Below are 26,904 nucleotides of genomic sequence, written 5' to 3'. Positions count from 1 at the left end.
AAGAATGAAGGAATGTAAATAGAAAAACACTTCCACTCAATCTTATAGATTTGGAGAAGTTCCAAATATTTGTGTTATCTTTTATCGCTCGATTCGATTTCAATGATTAAATGATTTATTATATTGGTATTAGCCTGTTTTTGTAACAACAATTATTTTACAACATAAAGACGTATGTATCTAAAATACGAACAAACACTTATCATTGGTTATAAATTCAGAAGATATTGAATAACATATCTTCTAGCTAGGTTAAAAGTACTTAACATATTGAATAACACTAATTTGAACTCTTGAGCTAGATTAAAAGTTCTCTCATATTTTTCTCTTTACATTCAAGTTAACTTGTACGGACCTTAAGTATTCGATATCGAATAATTTTAGACTAGTAAAATTTAAGGAGATGAGTATTACTAAATATGGAGGCATGTAATAAGGATAAGAAAGAAGTGAAAAATTCATGTGAATGGTATATATCAACATCAATATGCAGTGGGATTTGATGTACAATTCCAAATTCCCAAATGGTATCCAATGCCATGCAGATTGTAATGTATTTAATTGTTTATTTTTTCTTGTAATAAAGACAAGTTGCAAGAAAGAGACATGGTGAAGGAAGAGATAAGAAAGCCACGGTGCCCGTAAGATAAGGGAGACACCTATTTATTTTCCTGCTAAAACTACTGCCTGTCTTTCTAAAAATTTTAAAAAATTTGCAAGTATACGGCTTAATTTTGGAAAACAATTATTGCGATGTAGATTTATAGGCCAATTTTTTCAAATTTTATAAAATATTTTTCAAAAAAAGAAAAAAAAAATACTTATGGAGACTAGTTGTTGATCAATTATTCAAAAGTTATCTTTTATTAACAAATTTTGTATAGTAATTTTTTTTAAAAGAGTTGTTCTATAGAGATTCAAATCAAGGCTGAAAAATAAGTTCTGAGCATACAAGTATCACTACCCTAACAGGTTGTTTGGTTTGAATACAAGTTATGGTGGAATTAGTTATGCTGAGATTATTTATGTTGAAATTAGTTATGTTGGGATTAGTTATCCTAACCTTATTTCTTATTGAATTGATTGTTTGGTTTGCTCTACTAAAAATAATAACCATTACATCCTTTCTATAAACAAATGGTTTGATTACAAAAATACCCTCTAATTTAGTTTTTTGTATATATATATATATATATATATATATTATTATTATTATTTTATAGAGTTTTAGTTATTTATTTTTTAAAACAAAACATCCATCTTATTTAGCTTAATTATTTTTATGTATGATAGAATTTAACCCCGAAAAAACTCAGTTTCAGCTTTGGAAAACAAAAAACAGAAAAAAAGAAGAAAAGGATTTAACCCCTAAAAAAATTTAAGAACAGAAAGAAGAGTTGCCTTACCATGTAAAAATATCTCCATTTTGAAGCTTCCAAACAAATCCAGCAAAATGTTGTCAATACTAAAACCAATAGTACTCTTTAGACGGAAGTTCATAACTAAAGGATTTGAAGGATAGTTTTATCATTTAATAAATTTATCCCATCATAAATTATGATGGAATTATCATACCACACTTAAGAGAGATAACTTATTCTGGTACTATTTATTAATTTTGGGATAAGTTATTCCAAACTTTCCAACCAAACACTAAATTAAGTGCCACTAAATATTTATCTCAAGACTATTTGTATTTATCCTTCACACCAAACGACCCTTGGTCTTCATTAAGGCTATTCAAAAGTATTATAATACCAATATAAAGTGAGCACCGGGATTCTACCCTAATCAAACCAGCCGTCTGATTTTATTTTTTAAATAATAATCATTTTATAATTATTACTCCATTAATTAAGAATGAATACGTCAATATATTCAGGAGAAAACGGAATAACCTTATCTACTCTTTTCAAAATAGTAGACATACTCATCACGTTACTACATTTTTCAAATGTTAAGTTATTTGTCCTAGTCTGTTCTATATTTACAAAAGTCAAGTATTACTTTCAGCCAAACTAATTTAATGTTGCGCAAATGTATATCTCCCATGGTCAAAAGTTAAATGATTTAATGCTACTGTGTCGTTACAAATTAAACGTATAGTACTCGTTTATTTTTAGATATATAGTAAAATACAATTTAACTAAGTATAAGCTATAAAAATGAAGACTTTTTTTTTTTGTTTTGTAAATAGCATTCAACCACTTTTAATTGACTCCTCAATGCAGATCTAGATTAGTGACGTAATTTTTTTTAATTGTATGAATTGAGGGTTGGGAAAAAGAAATACTATCCACGGGCCACGCTATTCGGAAAAATTTCTAATATCAAATGGATAGATAAAAATAATAGAAAAGGATGAAGAATGTTTTTAGACTATATGGAATGATTATGAACCCAAAAAAAATCGTTAATAGTTTCGTCTGAAAATATTTTTGCTATTAATATTTTGGACAAATACCATCCTTTAATAGTTTGGTCTAATAAGAACATTTCTGGATGAAAACATTGACAATAGAGATTAGATCAAACTATTCATGAAGGACTTTTTTTTATTTAATTTCAACTTATTTAAAGGTATTTAAAACTTTTTTCAGTAAAGATAATAATACTGGCTGTCATATTTTAAGGTGAAAGTGCTGTGAATATAACAGAAAATGGACATTATTGATGAAACAGACTACATAACGAATATTATTTATTATTAATTTAGAAACGAGAAGACGTAATTTCCTTTAACAAGATAAGAAATAAAATAACAGGACAAAAAATTGAACCAACCCTCCCTAACCACCCCCACCCCCCACCCACCCAAACCTCTTTCCATCTCCATCTATTTTCAACCTAGCTACTTTTATCATATTTCATTTCATCTACCAATATTCCATTACCAAAAAAAAATAAAAAAATCCCTTATTAAACTTCATGTCAGATCCTCAAATTTTAAACCAAGTTTTCCCCAAAGGACATCATGAAGAAGAAATATTAATATTAAACAAAACTAATAGTAGTAGTACTTCTAGGCATAATATTGGTGAAGATTTGTGTCGAACACCAACTTGTCGGAAAAACAAGATTCCGATAGTCGGAAGCTGTCCTCCCCCGGCTCCGAAGAAACCGAGGGAATTATTGCTTAGTAAGAGGAAGTTTTCACAGTTCGAATTTTTTGAAGTTGGTGGAAATGAAGAGTTGGAGAAGTTCTTCATATCATGTAATGAAATTTCTCGAGGTATGGCCGTTAAGAAAAGACTTCTCATGAATTAATATAGTTTTATTATATCCAAAGTATTAGTTAATTAATTTCATGTGAATTATAAGACATATTATAGCCCTTGATTTTTTTAGGGTTAATAAGTTCCTTATTCACGTTATATTTATATTCTCTGTTTTTTTATAGAATAGATTCTATATTATATATAGCTAGGTGATGAAATAAAATGATGTGTGGAAATTATGGTATAGTACCATAGTTGATGTGTATAAAAAGTGTTGCATTATATGTTTCCTTTTACTATGAATAAGTTTTGCGAAAAATGTTTTTATTCCTTTTTATTCTGAATTAACTATTGCGCGACTTAAGATTTTATTGAGAAATTTGTTTTTTTTTTTAGTTTTCACCTTTGGTTAATTAATAACTGGTCTTGTAGTTTTGATTGATTGGAAATGCTCATAAATCATGTGAATCTCCTGAGATTTAACCTCTTGTCAATATAAAATAGATTGAAGTTTAAATAGTAAGTATGGTTTTCATGGGTGTTCAGCCACTTGACGGTAAGGAAAAAAATGTCTTACAATCATTTAATTTCAATAGTGTCCTTCAAGAAAATATTAATCAGTATTAAAAAAAATAATTGCTCTCATTATTTCTTACTTTTTTTTTTCCTTCACCACATTTATAATCTTTGTATATTTGTTAAAGAAAGAGTACAAATAGGAAAAAAAGATTAATTCTCTCTTAATTTTTCTAAATAGAATGACAAATATTATTTTCAATTAAATATTTATAGTAATTATGACAAGTAAATAAATACTTAGGAATGAGTATCAATGGCAATTATTGTCGACGAATTTTTTGAATGCGCTAGGTTTTGTTTGATATGGAGGGAAAAGTTTTCCAATAATATGTTTATAAATCTTTTCATGTTTGATTATTTAATTTTCTTGAAGAACTAGAAAACAAGTTTTTAAGAATTGAAAAAAAAAAAATTTGCTTAAAAAGTAATGAATTTAAGTTTAATTCTATACTATGTTTCTTCTTTCCACTCTCCAACACATCCATTCTGAAATACATATTTATTTAAGAAAGCATTTTCATCATTTCTATTAAACACACCCTAAGTTACTCCGTTTTTGACAAATCAAATCATCAAATAATGATTTTCAATAATTTTCAAACGTTTTGTATTGATAAATTAATTTGAAAGAACTATCTATATTGGTTCATAGCTAACAACGTACACTTCCATTGAAATTCTTAACAATGACTTTTTCTGTCTTTGAGAATATGATTGACCAACATATTAATTAACTAACTATGATAAATTGAATTAAATTTAATTTGTATGAACACCGACACAATATGTGTTCGCACAAAAATGCAAATGACTAGAGTTATTGACTATAGTACTATTTTGCCCAATAAGTGTTGTTTGGGTTTTGTCCATATTCTCCGTTATAGGTTCATTATCAACCAGGTAGCAAAAATAGACTCAACGAGGCAAAATATTTATATGTAGTAGACCCATTCATTTTGACTGACCTACAATAGTACTGTAAAATTAATCATTTTCTTTTGTTTTTTATAACATTTGAAAGCATAGAAGAGAGAATATATATATTTATAGTACTGTTCGAGACTTAAAATTATTTAATTTAGGAAATCTTTCTTTAGAAAATTAACAAAGGACATGTCAAAATGTCTCAAGACTCAACCCCTAACAACTTTTCTGTGGACCAATTAAGGATGTGACAAATATATGATAAGCAACGTGAGTATTTAAAGCGTAGACAATCATATAGAATCGACCATGTGAGTTATGACTCCTTAGTACAATTTTATCGTATGCCTTAGAATGTTGCACATCATTATTTATTAATATGGTTACAAATGAAAGTCACCCTCAACACATCTAACTAATACATACATGTATATATTGTATATCTTTCAGTGACAGAGTCAAAATTTTCATTAAGAATATATAAAAAAAGTAAATACACGTATAAAATCTAAAAGAATTCAACACTTATTATATATACATAAAAAAATAAAAAAATAAAAGAAAAGCCAACGTTTCCTATAGTTATTATTTTTTGGATAGATAAGTCACTGGATTCACGAATATATTGCAGTGAATTGAATTATAAGAAACCAACTAAAGGAAGATGAAAATAGTACTTCAACTGCGACTGAACTAATTTGGAAAAGATAGACAAGAGTTGTTGACTGTATTGTATTGTATGGGATGAATAATGTCCATTCTGTATACTTATAACAATGGTGTCAACTGTCACCGTTATGGCTCAATACATTTGTGTGTGTGCACTATGCACATATTCTAGTGATAGTATGGTCCGATAGTGTTCATTATCCTAAACCAGGTAACCATAGATAGATTCATTGAATCAATGAAATCGAGCTAAACTCAACTTTAAAAGCTAACTCATTAGGTGAAGAATTGTTCAAGAACATATAAAAAGTTGAAGTGCATCTAAATCCATCGATATGGAATTCCAACACCTCCTTCCTCACCCATCATTGGGATCTTGATCGTGTGCAACTGTGCATTATTATACGAGAGCCTAACATTGGTGATGAACAATAAATTAGATAAGCTTAACTCTGTTATTAAAGAAAATTACTATAAAAACTGACTGATCAAAAGATTAACTTATAAAAATAAATTTATGAAGTCTGAGATATAATATTAGGTAAACAATGAATTAGATACCCAACAACTTTTCTAATAAAATCCACATTCTTAAATCTTGGTGTAAAAATACAGTAAACTAATGATTTTGTTGTCTTTTTACATCATCCGAGGAAAGCTTTCAACAAAATTCAATTATTTCCTTTAGGAACAATACTCCACATGCATGGTTATCCAATTAATTGTCACAATCCCTAACTACTTCTCAGTGGACCAAAGGGATGTGACACTATCATAAACAACGTGAGAATTAGCTCGATCGCTATACGCTACTACAAATTATCGCAAATGAACGTCATTTTCAAGATTGAATCCTGTGATTGATATATAAAAATGATATTGAATATCATATGTTAGTAATACTAATATTTGTAATATTGTTAGTAATTATTTTTACATTATTTATGTCGATATTATTTCTTATAAAGTGTTTAATTAAGTATATTAAAATTAACATATATGACATAAGATATTTCTAAAAATATTTGTTTATAAAAATATCCTTCATAAATAATTAAATATAATTAAAATGATGTAAAAAAGATTTTGAGAGATGATTGTGCTTAAATCATGCTAATGAAGGAACTAAAACCTCTTACATTGCGAATTATACAATAATGTATATTAGATATATATAACTTAATAGCAAATAGATGGTATATAACTACTATTTGCATTAATTTTAAAAAGTATTCCAACAAAGTATTATAGCACACAAAGTTAATTCCAACATATAAATTAGCTGCTTTTAAAACAGAAACAATGAAAATTGATAAGAAAGCTGGAATCTTCTTTACTCTTCATTTTTACCCACGTATCTTGTAACTTCCACTATTTCAACACATGTACTCCACGTGTCACTCTCTTAGAAACCTCTCAACAGTGAAAAAGCTGAAAATTCCCCTCTTCATATACTACTCCACCGTACATTTTTCAAAGCACACTCCAAAAAAGAGAGGGAAAAAACGAGAAAAAAAAATAAAATTCGAAAATGGCGCCGAAGAAGCGTAGAGGAAGGGCCCGTGCCACGGTGGTCACCGCCCGGAAAGTGGTGGAAGAAACCGTCTCCGTCGTCGTCTCCGGCGAAACGGAGACCGAAAGTCAAACTTTGACTGAAGAAAATCAATCATTCGAAATATTTACTCCACCTCCTTGTGAAGAACCTACGCCTAAAAGAACCATTAATGTTCAAGACAAATCCGAAGGAAAAAAGGCCCAACAAAGAAAACCCGACCCGGCCCAACAACCAGATGAAGATGAAACGCAACCAGCTGATGAGCCAGAAGAGATGCCATCACCTCCGAAAAAGGAAGCGGTTCGAAAGAAGGCCCAGAAGAGGAAACCCGACCCGGCCCAACGAGTAGATGAAGATGAAACTCAACCAGAAGAGATGCCTACGCCTCCGAAAATGGAAGCGGATCAAAAGAAGGCCCAGAAGAGGAAACCCGACCCGGCCCGGCCCAGAAAGCAAAAGGAGGAGGAGAGAGGAAAAAGAAGAGGGCGAAAGTGGGTGGGGGAGTGGGACCCAGTGAAGGGTATAGAAGGTATGTGTTTAGAGTGATGAAGCAAGTTCATCCAGATATGGGAATTTCATCAAAGGCTATGATGATATTGAATAATTTGATGGGTGATATGTTCGAGAGGATCGCCAATGAAGCGGCGATCCTCACGAAGTACGTGGGACGCGCCACGTTGACGTCGGTGGATATTCAGGATGCGGTGAAATTGGTGCTGCCTGGGGAGCTAGGGAAGCATGCAATTGCTGAAGGGACCAAAGCTGTTGCTAACTATGTGACTAGTGTTGAAAAGTCGAAGTCGAAGCCGTAATTGTTAGTTAGTTAGGTAGCTCTTGTGAATATTTTTATTTCATTTTGGTTTACACTATCCTTTTCTAGCTAGGTGCTTGATTTGGGAAAATCACTGCATTCAAATATCGGGCTCTTTTTTGTAATAGTTTCAGCAGTTCTTCCGCTTCCACGACAAATGAGCCTTTTTTTTCCTTGGTTTTTCGAAGCCCCGAATAAATTTAAATTGCATACACCACAAGTAGAGCTTAATTCTACTCATGATAAAGTACAACACGTTGGATCTAATAATTAACAAACAATGTTTCCTATACTTGCCGACGAATAACATGTAAAGGTTATAAGAGGAAGAAAAATAGATTACCTTACAACACATTTCGCATTGTACAAAGTTGGAATTTTAAGTAAATCCATCTAAACAGATGATTCTATTCCATCACTTAAATCATAATTTACATATGGTGAGAAGGGAAATCATTTTTTATAATCGAGAAATTTCCGATGTACAGCTGACGCATGGTTAGAAACGTCGTTGATAAAATGACTTGCACTTCTATATGATCTCCTTCTTTGTACAAAGCTTCAATAAGTCTATCCACAGCACACTGAATATATGCACTACATCAAGGGAACGTAGTGGATATAGATGAAAATTTTGGTCTAAAAGATTTCACCTATAATATTAGTTTTACAAACATGACATCTGCAAATTAAGTTCAATGTTAATGAAAATATGAAAGACAAATTAATCATAAAAAACACAAAAAGGATTGTCACATAGGAAAGACGACTTACCCAGACAAGCTAAAGCAGCAACGGATGCACTCTGCTTCACAGGTATTGTTTAGTTTTCTACCAGTTATGTACAGAAAAAGCTCGGATCACTTATTATTTGACGTTACCGGCGGGTAATTTTGGACGCTTTTCTCGTCACCGGACCAATTTTACTGGAAATTTGAGCATGTGCACATACCCCCCTGCACCAACATTACTGTATAGAAAAAGCTCGGATCGCCTCAATTACTGGTGCCCGGCACATTGGACATTTTCCGTTCCGCTGGATCAACTTTTCTGCACATTTTAAACATGTGCACATGTGTCCACACCTGCATCAATTTCGAATGAATAATTCCCTTGAGCTTACGAATTCAAACATCCAAAAAAAACCAGAAAAAAGGAAGGAAGAGGAGTCTCTAAGACTGCTCAAAAATAGAATCTCGAGAAATGAATGGACAAGGATCTTTATATATATATAGTTTACCTATACAGTAAGGCATCTATGCTGCTATTAGAACACAAGCAACAAATCCCTTTTCTCACATTATCCCATTTGGATTGCACACTGTCCTCACATGCATCAATATCTGATCAATAGAACGAAACGTAATGAATTATTCTAAATTCATGTCCGTTTCAGGAGAAGTGTAACTATAATATGGATACAAGAACCTATTTTTAGATGTGAAATCTAACCTGTTGAACAAGCATATCGATTTAAGGCTGCAGAAACATTTTGATGAACCGTGCGTTGGAGCTCAACTTGCATTTCCATACACTTTTCGAACATCCTCTGCATATTGTTCATCCTCTGCTGAAGCCTAACCATGTCATTCCTCAACTCATGTATGATTTCCCAATCCTGCAGTAGATCAAACGAGTATGGAGTCCTTTAAATCTTGTGGTCTTAAACTTGTCATGTATGGTGTTCAGGTGTTGGAATTGGAAACCTTAGTAAATGTAGGAAGAGGCATTCTTTTTTGAAACAGACTAAAAAAGAAAGTAAGACACTTAAATTGGGACGGAGAGAGCTACATAAATCAACTTCTCTAATTAAATTCAAGTAGAATTGTCAAGGAATATAAAGGTGAGCTTACTGTTCCTATCAACTGCAGAGAAGGTTCCACATGTAGTGAAGTCATGGCAAAGGGATTAGATTCACTATTTATCTGAGGCCCATCTTGATTGTCATATTCTTGAAGCAGCTCGTGGTCCGTATCATCAGGGGATGATGATGTTCCATCCATATACCATTCAGAAGCGTGACCTTGCCTTTCAACGTAAGATTGTATTAACTGGTCAAGACTCTCACGGAAACCACTTTGAAGCAGATTAGAGACACGCCTCCTACAGCATTAAGGAACTAGTTAAATAGCTTAAGCATTAATTTTTCGTAGAAAATGAATAATCCAGCGGTAACAAGAGTCTTTTACCTGCTAAGAAGTTCTCGAAGTTCAATATTGTAAACACTATCATCATCAGGCATGTAAAATGAATCAACCCTTCTCATGGATCCAGCATTCTGACTAGAAGGCATATCCAGCCAATCATTACTCTGCCAGTCCTCATGTTGTTCTTGCTCATAAATTTGTTCTTCAGTATCATTTTCCGAACTGTCTGGATACCAATGGTTTGCAGAATCTTCCTGCCAACTTCCGCTCATGTCTTCTGTAGTATTGTTTGTCGTTTCATTGTGTTCAGAAGAAGACATTTGCTTACTTTCGCCATGTTCGATAACTAGTTCATATGGCGCTTCTGATTGTCGCAAGTTTCTTTCCTCATGATCCGTGACAACGTCCTGTGGATCCTCTGCCTGAGATGATAAAACTTGCCACACATAGTCCTCAAAAGTACTACTTATCAAGCCATGAGAATGATCATATACTTCATGAGTATCACTTGCCTCACTTCTTGGTGCATCATTATCATGAAAGGGTTCATGGTCTTCTCGTACATGCCCTCGTGAACCACTTTCAACAGCTGCTATTTGATTTGAATGTTCAGTTATTTGATCAACCGAATTTTGCTGGTTTACTTCCTCAGATGTAATGCTTTCTGAGTTCCCGACTACATGAGATCCATCAGTTTCCCTCTCTTCACTATCGAGTTCAGATTGATCATAGGATTCATCAATTATCTCTTGTTCATTATTTGATTGAGACTGTTCACTTCGATGATGACGATTCAGGTCATCTGTAGAAGAGGCATTCAGCTGCACATCTTTTGTAGAATTACGAGCATTATCGACCAATCTGGATAAAATCTCTTTCCTGTTTCACACACAATTTTAAGATATAACCTATGACTTTTGGACAGAAGAATTTATTTGCTAGATTTCTGTGTCCACTTAATTACTAAAAAAAGTAACAAAAGAAAAGCACAACCAAGCAGCTTCTAACAAAGATTGGTAGACTAAGGCGAGAGCCATTAATTTCGATAAAGCAAAAGAGAGAAATCAAGTGAGTTACTACATTTGAAGCACGTAATCCATGCATGGGTTTATCAAAAAGGCTAACATTCCAAAGAAAAATACTTTGCTCTACCTTAAATAAGATACAGTATGACTTTGTCTCAGTATGCCCAATTCACTTGCAGCGTCTGATGTAGTTCTTTCATCACTGGTCATCAATCTCTCGTTCCGCAAAAATCTACCCTTGAGCAATGACTGTGAGAAGGTTTGAAACACTATCAGGAAAAACCATATGTTGCAAACAAATTTCAATGAAAAGTAGATCAATCAACATAATGCAAACTATCACACATCAAATCATATCCAATCCAATCAGATGTTCTTGTTATTCATATTCACTCCACTCAATTAATTAATAGTATCCTGTATGTTTATATTATAATCCTTAATTAATTAAATTTTCACGAACCAGGCTCACCGACTACTAAATTAATATTCTACATGTTTATATTATAATCCACTCAATAACTTTCTCTTTATGAATCCAACAGAAAATCTGCAGCCATAATAATATAACAAGAATAGACTAAAAGATTAAAAATGCACATTCCATGAAAAGCATTCTCTACTCAAGTCTTACCTGAATCCGATTGCGGTATGTGAAGTTTGATACAGGTTTACATTCCAATAAGCCCTGAATTTCTCTTTGCCTTTCCATTTGAAACTTCATCAGCAAATCAAGAAGGACTTTTCTGCCGCAATACATACGCACGGATTTTCTCTCTCCATTTTCAGAATGATTGAACAAAGATCCATCACGCACTTGTTCGAATTGAGAACCGATATCAGCAGCGCCTTCATCTCTTGGAGAACCCGCGCCACTTTGCTGAATGTTGATTTTCACCCACTCTCTTATGATTCTCACCCTTTCTCGTTCATTTTCCCCTAACCATGGTGCCCCCAAGCAGTTGTTCTTATGTGAGACACTCAATGATTGAGAATGGTCCTTTACACCAGTGCTCATCCAGTCCTGAAAAACCTGCCTCACCCTCTCGCGTTCAATTTCCCCAAGATCACTAGATTGATCTGAGAGAATACTACGGTTATCCTCCGATTTGTTTTCCAACATATTCTGGCTTTGAGACACCACACGTCCATTACAAGCCTCATTGGCACCATCAAAGCTAGCATTTCCCATAACAATTCCCTGATCATACAATAAAAAGGGGCCTGTACTGTTTGAGTTTTCAATGTCAGTCCTCTGTTGTATTTTCCTTTCTCCACAACGAGCATGGGAATTATTCACCCCATGTTCACTCTCTTGATTTTGCCACATTGCAAGGAAATGATTGCCCAGATGCTCACCCTATCTTGTTCACTCTGCCACCTTGATACCGGAGACTGCCAATCTATAAGGAAATAGCCAAATGCATAAACTGATTAAACTAAGAATACACAGCAGAGGTATAATATGTGGATAATTGTATATAAGCTTATGTATACCGGCTAGAAAAAGTAAACAGTAAAACTGTCCGGCTATTTGTGTGAAGATTCCATATTATATATGCCAAGAGCCAATCTTTCACCACATTTGATCGTTTAAATTCTTAAACATATTGGTATCTCATGGACCAATCAGACAGCTTCTCAGGAACTGATACTATAGCAGTGCAACTATAGTCAACAGATACATATATAAAGTCTTAATGCAACAAAATCTACAAAACTCGTAATAAGGAGATTAAAAGAAAAAAGCCACTTGTGCTATTGCTTTGTCCATTATGCATTAGGATCCAACGTAAATATATCAACACGCATCGAATCAAACAATGTTAATCTTAATTACCACATAAACAAAAGAATGGACCAAAACTCTCAACCAAAAATCAAAGAACACTTTTTTAGTGTTGAACTAAACGGTGAAAGTAAAATTAAAATACTTAATCGTTGAATTAATTCAGCAAAAAGAAAAAAAAAGTAAATTGCACCCAAAATGTGCGCTAGTTGGTCAATAAAGTGATTGAAGATCACAAGGTTTCTGCACGTTTAAGTTTCAGCAAAAAAAATACTAGGGACTCTGATCAATGGTACATATGCTGGTGAGAAGTGACAAGTAGACGTGGAAGGTAAGCACATATATCAAAGTTCTAAAAAAGAAAAGGCAAATTATTCTCACTCATGATCCACGTATTTACCATCTACCAAACCCAGTAAAGTAGAAAAACTTAAAATCAACAAAGAACAATATTTGATTCAACAAGATGAAACAATGGTTTATTAACCAAATACGAAAGCAGCAAAAATCATTAGCAAAATAACAGAGAAAATACAACACTGAATGAAACCAGAAAAAAAAAAACTTGCCTTCAAGTTAAGAAGTTTACTAAACTTTCCTTCAATTTCACATTCAGAATCAAAATTTCACAAACTCCAAAAGAGGAAAAAAGGATTGCAATATTTTTAGTTAATTGTGAGAGAGAGATTGTTTTTTTTTTTCAGTAAGAGGAACGACCGCCACGTTTCACATTGCTTCTGCGGACTTGAATTTAACGGTAAACCGCTGGGGTTGGAGCGACATCCCACGGCGTCGTTTCGACTTTTTGGCGCGCCCATGTTTGGCCATGAGAAAAACTTGTTTGTTTTTACCCGTCTCAAATTATCTCTTGTGTTTTTCTTTACGCGTCTTTCAAAAGAAAATTAATTTAAATAAAATTTAAATTATTTTATGTTCATCGATATCTTTTGAAAAAAAAGCATTTTTGTTAAGAGAGTGTTTAATATAATGGATAAGTATAAATTGTTCTGAGATAAATTTTTAGGCGGAATCTATCAATGACCACTTAAAGCTGATACTAACTTTCATTTAGACACTTCAGGTAAGTCTTGTTCGTTTCATCCTTTGTTTGGTTACTAATAATGGTATTAATGTTAGGTGGTAGAATAATAGTGCTAGAATTAATTATCTCAAAAATAAATAATGAAAATGACAAAAGAAACACAAAGGTTCTTCAAATGTTTTTTCTATTAAATGAGGTGGAGAATATTTTTATAAACAAATAACTCAAAATAACTAATTTCAGCATAACAAGTCTCAATATTACTTATTGGTACATAATACTAATGTTAGAATAAACTATCTTCATACGAAACGATCCATAAGTAATTATTTTATTAAGATATTTGTAGTTTCTAAGATCAATTATTATCAAGGATATAAGATAGAATTAAAAAATAATTTGAGACAACTATTTTAAAATAACAAATTAACATGCGATGAGTCCTTCCTCCCCCCACACCCACGGGCCACGGGCCACGGCCCACACACCCCCAAAGAAAAAGTACCAATTAACAATATGGTAGGATATTTAATAATTGTATCGGATATACGATAAACCAATAATTTGATCAAAACTTGACGAATCAATATTTTATTAGGTTGACAGAAATTTAGCAAATAATAAAATTATCGACAATCGATAAGTTAAACGTTAAATTTTAAAAACTTGAAGCACTAGACAAGCCTTGAATTGTAGACCTATAGTTCTATAACTGAAAGAGCAGGATGATCATATATTAACCCCAAAATTGAGATTTGAGACCAATAATTGCAATTTTGCTTATGATCAACTTATTGTTCTTTTCTGGAAAGATCTTATNAGCACTAGACAAGCCTTGAATTGTAGACCAATAGTTTAATTAACTATAACTGAAAGAGCAGGATGATCATATATTAACCCCAAAATTGAGATTTGAGACCAATAATTGCAATTTTGCTTATGATCAACTTATTGTTCTTTTCTGGAAAGATCTTATGATAATCCTTTTACTATAATTACACTTGAAAAGATATAACTCATTCTTTTTTCAAATATTATGCTGAAATGTATGCTGAGTTTTGGATTCATATTCTATATATAGTTTATGATTTATGATATTTGGATTAAATCCTATTAAATTTAATTTCACACGACACTCTCTCAACATAATATTTTTCATTCCTAGAAACTCTGATGACTTATAAATATGGATGTAATAGTGAAGCAAATCCAAGTCTTAAAGACAAAAAAATTGTACTAACCATTTCTAGATTATATACATATGTTTATATTCGAATCTGTCCATCAAGATAAAAGGCATGGAAGTTTTAGTTAAAAATTAAATATGTATACAAAAAGATACTCCTATGATCGTCTACGACTAAATACATTATACATACATACGATATACATATATATGATACGAGCCAAAATTATTAAAGATTCGAGAATACTTTTTGACGAACAACAACAATCATGAATTAGTTAAATTTTTATGGACCTAGGAAATTTAATTTTTCTAACGGTGCTCTTCATGTAAGTAGAAGAGGATCAAATCATGCAGGTTAACTAGTGGCTTAAATTAATTATTAATTACTGTACCATATATCATATCATATTAAAGTATTTAAGATTTCACGTTACGTTGTAACCCCACTAATTGTGTTGGCAGTTGGTACAACACATAGTTGAATTTTCCATTAATCATCAAATCACTATAATATAACAATGTTGGAAAAACTTTCTAAGTTTCTGTTCTTTAAAAGCACAACAAAGCACGAAACTAACGAATGTAGCCTTTCGGGTTCACTTGAATCCATAATTTTCTACACAATATATATAGATTAAATCTAAATTTATAATTAAATAATAAAATTTTAAATATTAAATTCATCAAATTTAAATTATTAATTCGTTCCAAAAGCAAATAGATCTCTTGGATCTTGAGAAGACTTCCCCCAAAGCCGCTCATGGTTTTTGCAATGGAGACATGCAATTATCTGTGTTCTTCACTACAACATGTGGAGGCTAAGATAATAATGCGGACTTAAAAAATTGAATTTTATGAATTTGAAACTGAAATTTTATAATAATTTATTGTGTTTAAAATTAATTATTGTTTATTGTACTTGTTTATTGTTTATTGTTTATTGTAAATTATTCAATAATTTACAAGCCAGAATTATTGAATAATTCAAATGAATTTATAAGTTGAACTTACTTATTTTAATATATAATAGATCCTCAAAATGCTAAAAGCCTAAAGGGTGAGAAAACAAGACTTGTCACGAAAAATAAATTATTAAAAAATATTAGAAACAAACGTTCGTTAAGGTATGCGCCTTGTTGAAATGGCCTAATACATAATATAATACTACTAGTCTACTACTATCATAAAATACTTAATAATATAATTACTTTTCATCCAATAATATACAATTGTAATTTGTACTAGAACTTAACGCCTTTCATCTAATTTTTTTAGTTAAACATTTATTATTATTAGTTAATAGTAATTAATAAATGGTTGATTTAAAGTTGTTACCTCGACATTCCTTGCTCAATATATATTATTAAAAGGATGTGATGGTATTAGGGTGATCTCCTATGTGATGTGTTTAGCTATATAAAAATAATTAAAATACTACTAGGAGTAACACAATTAGATTATCCGAGTAGTGTAATAATCGATGCTCCATCAATTAACAAAATAGTATTTGGATTATTTGAGATGGTTCGGACATGTGAAGAATAGATGCATCAATTTTAGTATATACGTGTAAGTGGTTGGCTATGAATGGTTTCAGGAGAGGTAAAGGTAGGCCAAAGAATTATTGGGAAGAGATAAATACATGACTCAATTTCAGTTTACTAAGGACATGACCTTAGATAAAAGGGTTGTGAAGGTCGACATGAATATATAAGGGTGGGAGAGGTTAGTAGGTAATAGAGCGTTGTCTCACTTTTCTTTTCTAACGAGTACGTAGTCATAATATTACTCAGTTCATTTTTTATATATGTTATAATTACCCGTTATTTCTTGAATTTCGATTATTGTTTCGTTTTCAACATATTTTGATATGTTCTCTATAGTATCTCTCAACATGACAACATGATCTCTTTACTTCTGCTAATTTTTTTTTTTTGAGCCTAGGTGTATCGGAATCAAACAATGTAACTTTTCTACTTATTAAAGTAGGAGTAAAATTTATGTACACTCAATCCTTTTCAAACTCTACTTATAAATTATACTGAATATATTATTGTTATCGTATTTACTAGACCTTATCTTTCTTATTCCTTTGTATATTTGGAGGTTGAAGATGAACGCAATTTATGATTCTTGCAAGGGAATAAAAAAACTGGAGGAATTATCTATATAACACCTAACTAATTAATATATAATTTTTTATTTTTTTTATTTTTTTTATCATAATATATTTAGTCTCTTGAACCAGCAACTGGACCTCGAGTTTAAACCATTGAAACATTTGATTCACAATGTAATATGAAAATTTGATAAAAATAGCACAATTAATCTGTAATCAAGCAAATTAAATTTCATTATTTATAATTTTATATGAATAAAATCTTTACAATATATATAGACAAAATACGTGTTTGACGGCAGCTGCCGCTACGGCTACTGCCTACTTGATGATGGCTGGGGCCTGGGAGGGATTAATAAAATTGACGTGTCTCACTTTGACGGAAATAAATTTTTTAAAGAAAATAAAACAGTTTTTTCGATCTTATAACAAAATGACAAATGTCATTTGAATTTTGCAAACTTAAACAAGACATGTAATATAGCGATCGCAATTATATACACATTCCCAGTTTCTCGGATGTCTGTTGCTGTAACGTACGACAGTAAAAACATACGGAACGTGCCGTGGAAAAGTGTGTCTTCTAAGTTATAATCAACAACATATACGTACACGTTGAGATTAGCAGAAAAATGATTTTCTAGTCTTTTACACTATTTTTGTTTTATGAGATCTTACATTTACGTATAAATTTTTTTAATTTTTACATATGAGAGATTTAAAGTATTATTTTCTTAGACTCAAATTTTAAGTGAACAAGAGATGTTAATTTTTCGGTTAAGGTTTTGAACTCCCTCCCGTTCATGAATCTTCTTATTTTAATTCCAATGTGTTGTCCTTGTTTTTTCCCTTTTTCTTCGTTGTTTTATATGTGTCTTGTTCTCTACTTCTGTTATTCTACTTCTCAACTTTTATTTCAATAATGGTCACTAAAATTACCTTTTTTTTAAAAAAAAAAATATCTGTCTATTCTTATCCAACAGATTTGATTACATATTTTACTTTCAGTATGTTAGTGTCCACACTGCTGCCTTTTTTTAATTTAATTATTTTGTAATCGAAACTCAAATTTTTTTACCACTTTTTTAAAGTTTTTTTTGTAACTTTGAGCTATCATTAACTTTTAAAATTGAAGACGAAGAGTGCTTACATTCTCAACAATATCTCAGGTTGGTTACCAAAATATATTATTCTTGACACATGATTATTCTTGTCCGAATAAAGTCAATTGATATTTCTTTATCGAAAAATTATATTGTATGAATAAATTTTAAATATAATTAATATGCATTGAATATGTATATTTGAAAGATATAAATTAATTATGTTCAATTTTTTTTAGTGAAAATTTTGATTCATCCACTCTGTTATCATCGAAGGACAGATGTTGGTACGTAGGACAGGAAGCAGGAGGGGGGCTTGTAAGGATATACCTATTTTATAGGATGTCTGTTATAAAACAGACAGAAAAACATAGGGATAAGAAAATTAAAGTGTGTTTGTTGGATTATATTATATATGCTTCTTTAATTCAGCACATTGTGGTGCATGAATCTTCTTATTTTAGTTACTATATTTCAAATAAATTCTCCTTTTTTTTGGCTTGTATTTCAACAATGGCCATGTTGTTTTAATTTCCATCAAAGGATCTTTCCACATAACGTAAAAGGCAAAACATTAATGACTTTTTATGTAAATTATTTGCATCAAACTTCATTTTCATGTTTATCTTTAGGGTCGCCAATCGCCATTCATGTCAAGCCTCCAACTAATTTAAGATTATTTTATTATTATTTTTAGTAAAATATCCGTTCCATCCTTTATCTATTAGACGTGATATAGTACTTCACTTGCAATAAGTTAAAATTTAGTTTAGAAGTAATTAATAGTAGCTTTGTCGATGGAGTAAGCGTTCATTTTTGTTTGTTTTCATTTTGTTATGAGAAAGATATTATACGTTTATTCTCTTTAGACAAATGACACTACACTAATGACGAGAAAATGGTTCAATATACATGGGATACACTATCAAGCTAAGGATATCTGGACAAAAGAGATTGCTTTTAGGAAATCTCGTAGATAATAAAGTCAGACCTTTCTATAATCATGTGTTTTGTGAAATTGATTTTTCATGTTATGTTATACTATAGGTTCTCTAAAACATAGTTCACTATAATAGTAAAAAAAAAAAAAAACAATGACCTAGTAACAATGAGATTTGATTGTATAACGATGAAAAATAGCAACGAAAAAAAAAATCGTATTGGATAGACGGTATGAGATTGATTTCAGATAGTTAATTGTGTACTCAATTATTATTACATATTAACTTAAAATTATTTTTAAAAATCTTAAATTTTTCTTGTCTTTATCCTCTTCTAATAATATAATATCTCCCTTAAATATCTAAAACTTAAAAATATCTATCTAGACATTTTGCAAGTACAAAAAAGGACCAAAATGGTCCTGCTAGGGTGCGCCAGGGAGATTTGAATTACATTTTCTTTAATTCCTCTCGATGACACTCACATTAAACTTTAATTTGCTTTATTGTAGGTCTTGAATCTCTAGCATGTGAAGAACTTTTTTTTATTAAAAGTACATTATATTGGTATGGACATATGAGAATACTGCCAGACCAATCTGATAGATATATATGATATACCACTTGTTAGTCTAATAATTTCTCATCAATGCAATTGCAATTGCAATTGCAAATGCAAAGCTAACTAACTTAACTAAGGTAGAGAAAACTAGTTTGAAGTCATGACTAGGCCGTCTAGATATCCTAATTGGGCTAAAGTGTGTAATATTAGGCTCAGAAGGGTGTACGTGCATTTGTTAATTTTTTTTAAAAAATTTGTATATAGATGTGTATATTCATATATTTAAAGGACCCCTCGAATATATCTATTAAATGAGTTATTTGTTCAGTGGGACGGGCCCTTGAGCTCATGGGAGCGACTTGAGTTTGAGTTTGGGCTACATCATTTTTCGTTTTGAGCTGAGAATTAAAAAAATACACACAAAATTTATAGAGAACAAATTTTGAACAGACAACCTAACGTATGCAATGTGATGTCTGAAACACCAGTCCAAGTGTGCAAGCTTCATTCAGTTTATAAAATTTTCAGAGAGATATTGATATTGCATGACATTGCTTCGAGCCTTCGACCAATTTGCATTTGCCTTTAATGGTGCTCCCTTTTCATCAAATTATAGTTCCGCCTCTTCGTACACTATCCCCTCGAGAGTTCGGTGCATGAATCTTCTTATTTAGTTACACTAAATTCTCTTTGGAGCTTTCCCTTTTTCTTCTGTGTTTTTTATATATGTTATGTCCACATCGTGCTGATTTTTGGCTTGTATTTCAATAATGACCACGTTATTTCCATCAAATCAAAGGTTCTCCCACATAACGTAAAAGGCAAAACATTGAAGGGTTTTTTGGTAAATTAATTGCATTAAACTTCATTTTCATGTTCCCCCAATCGCCATGCATGCCAAAAACTCAAAGGTTTTTCTTTTAGTGAAAAAATATGTTCCAAATTTACTTGTCGAATTTTAACTTGACGTATTTATTAAAAAATAATTATTAGTATGGTGATTTTACTATTTTATCTCTATTAATTTATGGAATCCATGACATATTTACTTACTACATCTTTTAAAGACATTAATAAATTGAGGGTATAATGAGTGGGGGGTTGTGTGTGTGTGGGGGTGGGGGGGGGTGATATTGTACTTTCTTAATTTGTCAAAAATAAAAAGTAAATGTACAAATCAAATTAAGAAATATTTGACAAGTAAAAAAGAACAGGGAGTATATGAAACTTGATAGTTCACTTTCAGTATACTCTGTATCCCAAGTCACATTCTTTGAGAAAAATAAATAAGCAAACAAATAACGCAAGGTTGATTTTAAACATAATAAATTCCTCTATATAAAGGGTGGATTTAGTAGAAAGGGGACTTATTAATGGACTCTAAGGTTTGTAAAGCTAAGAAAGAATCAGTGACGTTTTACTTAGGAAATTGTTGAAGTTAATCAAAATGTGAACAAAATCAATGAAACAGAACAAATTAATTATCTAACGTACAAAAAAAAAATTATATAGAAAGTTCAATTGTTATAGAATTAAATTGTTTTACTTGTTTAAATAACAACTAAAGCTTTTTAGACGAAATTAAGAATTAATTCAGATTTCTAAAGAGTAAGAATAACTAATTCTAGAAATATTGAAATACGTTCTCTGCTCATTACACTTGAGCGCACCAGAACTAGTTGCAAGTCATTAGGCCCATGGGTAATCCGAATTGGGCTAAAATGTAGTCTCAGGTATTAAAATAAGCCCAAATATAGGAAATCTGTCTAACCCGTTAAAATTTTTAGGGAGAACTACATAAATTGGTCATAAAATTAAAAGAGCAACTTTCACATATAGAAAACATAAAAATTATATTTGTATGTTATAGTTATAATTTGCATAATTGCGCTCCATAGCAAATTTTATGTTTGCTATGAAGTTTTTGATTTGTATAATTCGCTAGATACATCCAATTTTATACAAATTGTTCAATTTTGTATAATTTCATTTATATATTGTAATTTGTATAATAAGATTTGTATTTGTATAATTATAAGTGTATAAGATGAAAATATATGTATTTGTATTTGTATTTGTATATACACTTTTCTCCCGCTTTATACAAACACAAACACATTTTATACCGAAATGTATAAAATGGCTAATTGTATACCGAATCAAATGGAAAAAAAATGGGATGTTTGTTGCGAATTACAAATAAAATAAAATATGGCTATAGCATTTTATTTGAATTAATAGTTTGTTATTTCATACAATTTTCCCAATTTAAACTAATTATGTGTTCATACCTCAATCCAAAGTAATTCAAGAAATACTCATTCTATCAAACAAAAATACAACTCATACCCCTAATTCATAATTAAGACTGATAATTTTCGCTTAACTGATATTGTAATCAATATTATATATTGTATTGATATCATTAAGGTTGATAATTTCTCTTAATTGATACTAAATCAGTATATATATATATATTACTGTATTGGTGTCATTAAGGTTTCTTGTTCAGAAATTACTCATTAGTCAATGATACTATAAGAGTATATGTATATTGTTGTGTTGTCATCAAGGTTCTTATTCAGAAATTACTCATTAGTCAACAATATTATAAGAATATATATCTCTAATTTCTATTTCGAATCCCAACTCAATTTCTATTTTAATATCTCTAATTTCAACTCAACACGCTCATTTAACACACAAACCCAATGGACCAATTCTCAAAGCAGCCACCATTACCCGCCCATCATTGACACTATCTTAAATCATAAATATCATCAATCACCACCTCATAACCATTATTGCTAATTATCATCATCATCAGTCACCACCTCATAATCAAATATTACTAACAATCACCAACATTAGCTAATGAAAAGTTTCATCAAACAAAGCAAAATTACTAACATATATTACACCATTTGACAACTGTGATGAGGAAAATATTGCTTTAGATTAAATAACGCAAAGTCCTACTAAACATTTCTAAGGGAAGATCTGGCACACAAAGAAATGTAAGCATAGTGTACGAATCACTAATGAAGAAATAATTAAAAATAATAAATACAAGAAAAAACATTTAAAAAATAACAAAAAATATAACAAAACGAAACAAGATTTATGAGAGCAAAACCATTCATTTATATACATTAACTTTTTAACATTATAACAAATTAAGGAACACCACTAAATTAAAAATTAAAACAAAAGCAATAAAAAGGATAATAAACCACTTTCCAGACTGAACATAGATTGCCTGCATCATAAAATTTTTTGAATATCGAAACAAGATTTATGAGAGTAAAACCATTCATTTATATACATTAACTTTAGCCATTCTAATTAACATTATAACAAATTAAGGAACACCACTAAATTAAAAATTAAAACAAAAGCATTTTTTTTTATAAAAAGGATAATAAACCACTTTCCAGACTGAACATAGATTGCCTGCATCATAATATTTTTTGAATATCCAAACTCTTCAAGAACAATAATACTCCTTCCGTACCAATCTATATGACACTTTTCGGATTTCGAAATTCAAACAAGTTTATTTTTTACTGTAAATTTTTCATAGATATCTTAAATATTGCATTATCAATTATTGTGACTTATAATACTTTTACGAAGTTTATAAATATATAAATTTCAATTTCAAAAAATTTGAATATACTACCGCTAATTCTCGATCAAACTTAAATTGTCTGATGCTTGAAACTTTAAACTACAAAGGAAGGAATTGATGAAGAAGATGAAGTTTACAATTACAAAATTACAATGGTTTATGATTTCGTTATTTTAGAAAAACTTGTTAGAGTTAATATGCAAAGATTATGAAAATCCGTTTGGATTGTTAATTATTCATCAATTAATACTTTAATTAAGGAAATAAGTTACACCCCTTTAATTCAAAGTAATAAATCGTGTATCTCGACTTGTAAAATCGATTGATACATGTATCTCGCGAGTGATGATACATGTATCTCAAGGCCGAAATAGTCGAAACTTTAAGTTACAAAGGAAGGAATTGATGAAGAAGATGAAGCTTACAATTGCAAAATTATTATGATTTATTATTTAATTATTTTAGGAAAACTTGTTAAAGTTGATACGCAAGGATCCTGTAAATGGGTTGTTAATTATTTATCAATTAATCCTTTAATTAAGGAAATAAGTTACACCCCTTTAATTCAAAGTAACAAATCGTGTATCTCGACTTTTGAAACCGATGGATACATGTATCTCCCGAGTAATGATACTCCTCTAATTATGGAAATCAGTTACAACTAATTAATTTAAACAAATAAAATATGTATCTCAGTTTTAAAATTCGACGGATACATATATCTCACATATTCAGACTCATGTATCCTAAGCACAAAATATGGTAGATGAAGTAATATTTGAAACTATCGGGAATCTTAGTAATTAAGACCTAAACTAATGGAATTTATGTAGTTTGCCCTTAAAATTATTGAGATTAAGCAGGTCAAATTAGGTGGGTCAAGACCCAACCTATTGTTTAGCTCATTAGAGCCCAAAGTAAAGCTGGACGAGTCAAATCCCAACTCAATTTCTGTTTCAATCAATTTTAATACAATTTCAACTCAACTCATTCATTTGACACCCAAACCCAATAGACCAATTCTTAAAGCAGCCACCATTACCCGCCCATCATTGACACTATTTTAAATCATAAATATCATTAATCACCACCTCATAACCACTATTGCTAACTATCATCATCAGTCATCACCTCATAATCAAATATTTCTAACAATCACCAACATTAGCAGTCACCACCACATAATCAAATATTGCCAACAATCACCAACTGAAAAGTTTCATCAAACAAAGCAATTACTAACATATATTACACCATTTGACAACTGTAATGAGGAAAAAATTATTTTTGATTAAATAACGCAAAGTCCTACTAAACATTTCTAAGGAAAGATGTGGCATACAAGAAATGTAAGCATAGTGTACGAATCACTAATGAAGAAATAATTAAAAAATAATAAATATAAGAAAAAATTAAAAAAATAACAAAAAAATCTAACAAAAGGAAACGAGATTTATGAGAGTAAAACCATTCATTAATTTAAATTAACTTTAGCCGTTCTAATCAACATCATAGCAAATTAAGGAACACCACTAAATTAAAAATCAAAACAAAAGCATTTTTTTCTAAAAAGGATAATAAACCACTTTCCAGTTTGAACATATATTGCCTGTATCACAATATTTTTTGAATATTCAAACTCTTTAAGAAGAATAATACTCCTTCCATCTCAATTTACGTAGCACTTTTCAATTTTCGAGATTCAAACAAGTTTATTTTTTACGATAATTTTCTCATATATATTTTAAATATTTTGCATTATCAATTATTGTGATTTATAATATTTTTACGTAGTTTATAAATATATAAACTTAATTTCAACAAAATTGAAAATTTCACGCGTTGGTTAGCGGTCAAACTTAAATTGTTTGACTCTCGAAAAACGAAAAATATCATATAAATTAGAACGAAGGGAGTACAAAATTAAATTAAAGAAGAATAGTCTTGTTAGAACTTCTTAGGATCGATACAATCGTTTTGAGAAAGAAATGCATGTTTCTGTCATGTTCTTAATATCAAAATTTTCAATCTGTTTTTACTATAGCTTACAATATTATCAAGTGACAATTACAAATTATAATGAGACAGCTTGGGTATTAGACATAAAGAACTTGAAACAATACACATATTTTCTTCTCAAACTCATGGTGTGGATCCTAAAAAATAAGAACAAGATACAATAGTTGTTCTCTAATTTGTACTACTCTTGAAGAACTTAAAAATTCAACAAATATTCACGTAGGAATAATAATAATTCAAAGTTGAAATAGGAATAATAATTTAAGGTTGGAATAGAAATCTTTAGTTGCTTAGAATTTGGTATTTAATTAATCTTTAGTTAAAATTTACTTGTCCTAGTTGATTTTCTAATCCTTATTGAATTTGGTTTCTTATTATTACACTATTATAAATAGGAAAGTTGCTGAACTAGAAAAGAAAAAATAACAAGAAAGAACAATAGAGACAACTTGAATATTTTGAGCAGGAAACGAACTTGAATGTTTTTGTATACACACTTATTTTAACCATATTTTAGATTGTTAATCCAGTTGATTTTCCAGAAAAAAAATTGTTTAATTTATTGTTGTTGAAATCATGGTTACTTGTAAACCACAGAGAACGCCGGCAGAGATCGAAGATATAATTCTTCGGAAAATCTTACTTGTATCTCTAGTTGATTCATTGGTAAGCGATACACGCATTGTGTATCTAGAGATGACGGCGGCGGAGTTTTTGAGTGAGGGTAAAGAGTTAAAGTTGTCTAGGGATTTAATGGAGAGGGTTTTAATCGACCGACTTTCCGGTAATTTTGTATCGGCGGAACCACCATTTCAGTATTTGGTCAATTGTTACCGTCGGGCACATGAAGAGGGGAAGAAGATTGCGTCGATGAAGGATAAGAATGTTAGGTCTGAGATGGAATTGGTGGTTAAGCAAGTAAAGAGACTTGCTGTATCATACTGTAGGACACATTTAGGGAATCCTGATATGTTTCCCAATTGGGATATGGCACCAGCAAATGTTTCTCTGTTGCTTCCTTTGTTGTTTTCCGAGTTTTCAACTTCTGTGGATGAATATGGTGGGAGCAGTGGTAGTGGAGGAGTTTCAAGTCCGCCTGGGTTTTTGGATGAGTTATTTAAGGATGGGAATTGTGATAATATGGAACCAATACTGAAGCAGTTGTATGAGGATTTGAGAGGGACTGTGCTAAATGTTTCAGTTTTGGGTAATTTTCAGCAGCCTCTTAGAGCTTTATTGTTTTTGGTTAAGTATCCAGTAGGTGCAAAGTGTTTGGTGAATCATCCTTGGTGGATTCCGGATAGTCAGTATATGAATGGAAGAGTTATTGAGATGACAAGCATTTTGGGTCCTTTCTTTCATGTCAGTGCTTTGCCTGACCATACAATCTTCCAGAGTCAACCGGATGTTGGCCAGCAGTGTTTCTCTGAATCGGCCACAGGTCGTCCTGCTGATCTCTTGTCTTCTTACACAACAATCATAACTGTTATGAATAACTTGTATGATGGCTTGATAGAAGTTCTGGTGACTCTTCTGAAAAATCCAACCACTCGTGAAAATGTCCTTGGATATCTTGCAACA

General features: G+C 31.0%; 1 protein-coding gene and 1 pseudogene across 2 annotated transcripts; one reads left to right on the top strand and one right to left on the bottom strand.

The window, feature by feature from the left end:
- Positions 1–6,455: 6,455 nt before the first annotated feature.
- Positions 6,456–7,931, top strand: LOC125875178 (histone H2B.10-like; annotated as a pseudogene).
- Positions 7,932–8,095: 164 nt separating this feature from the next.
- LOC125875177 (uncharacterized) lies at positions 8,096–12,319 on the bottom strand. 2 transcript variants are annotated; one of them, XM_049556271.1, is made up of 8 exons: positions 11,563–12,319; positions 11,056–11,177; positions 9,946–10,782; positions 9,610–9,859; positions 9,209–9,374; positions 8,997–9,099; positions 8,531–8,841; positions 8,096–8,438 (listed from the first exon to the last, which is right to left on the bottom strand). In XM_049556271.1, the coding sequence occupies exons 1-7, from the start codon at positions 12,256–12,258 to the stop codon at positions 8,724–8,726; spliced, it is 2,292 nt and encodes a 763-aa protein (XP_049412228.1). In that variant the 5' UTR covers positions 12,259–12,319; the 3' UTR covers positions 8,096–8,438; positions 8,531–8,723. The 2 variants fall into 2 exon arrangements, with proteins under 2 accessions (XP_049412228.1, XP_049412230.1); XM_049556273.1 differs by lacking the exon at positions 8,997–9,099.
- Positions 12,320–26,904: the final 14,585 nt, after the last annotated feature.

Source organism: Solanum stenotomum, chromosome 8, assembly GCF_019186545.1.
Source record: "Solanum stenotomum isolate F172 chromosome 8, ASM1918654v1, whole genome shotgun sequence".
Lineage (NCBI taxonomy): Eukaryota > Viridiplantae > Streptophyta > Magnoliopsida > Solanales > Solanaceae > Solanum > Solanum stenotomum.
Note: the sequence above shows the minus strand (reverse complement) of the source record. Positions and strands in the feature narration are given on the sequence as shown.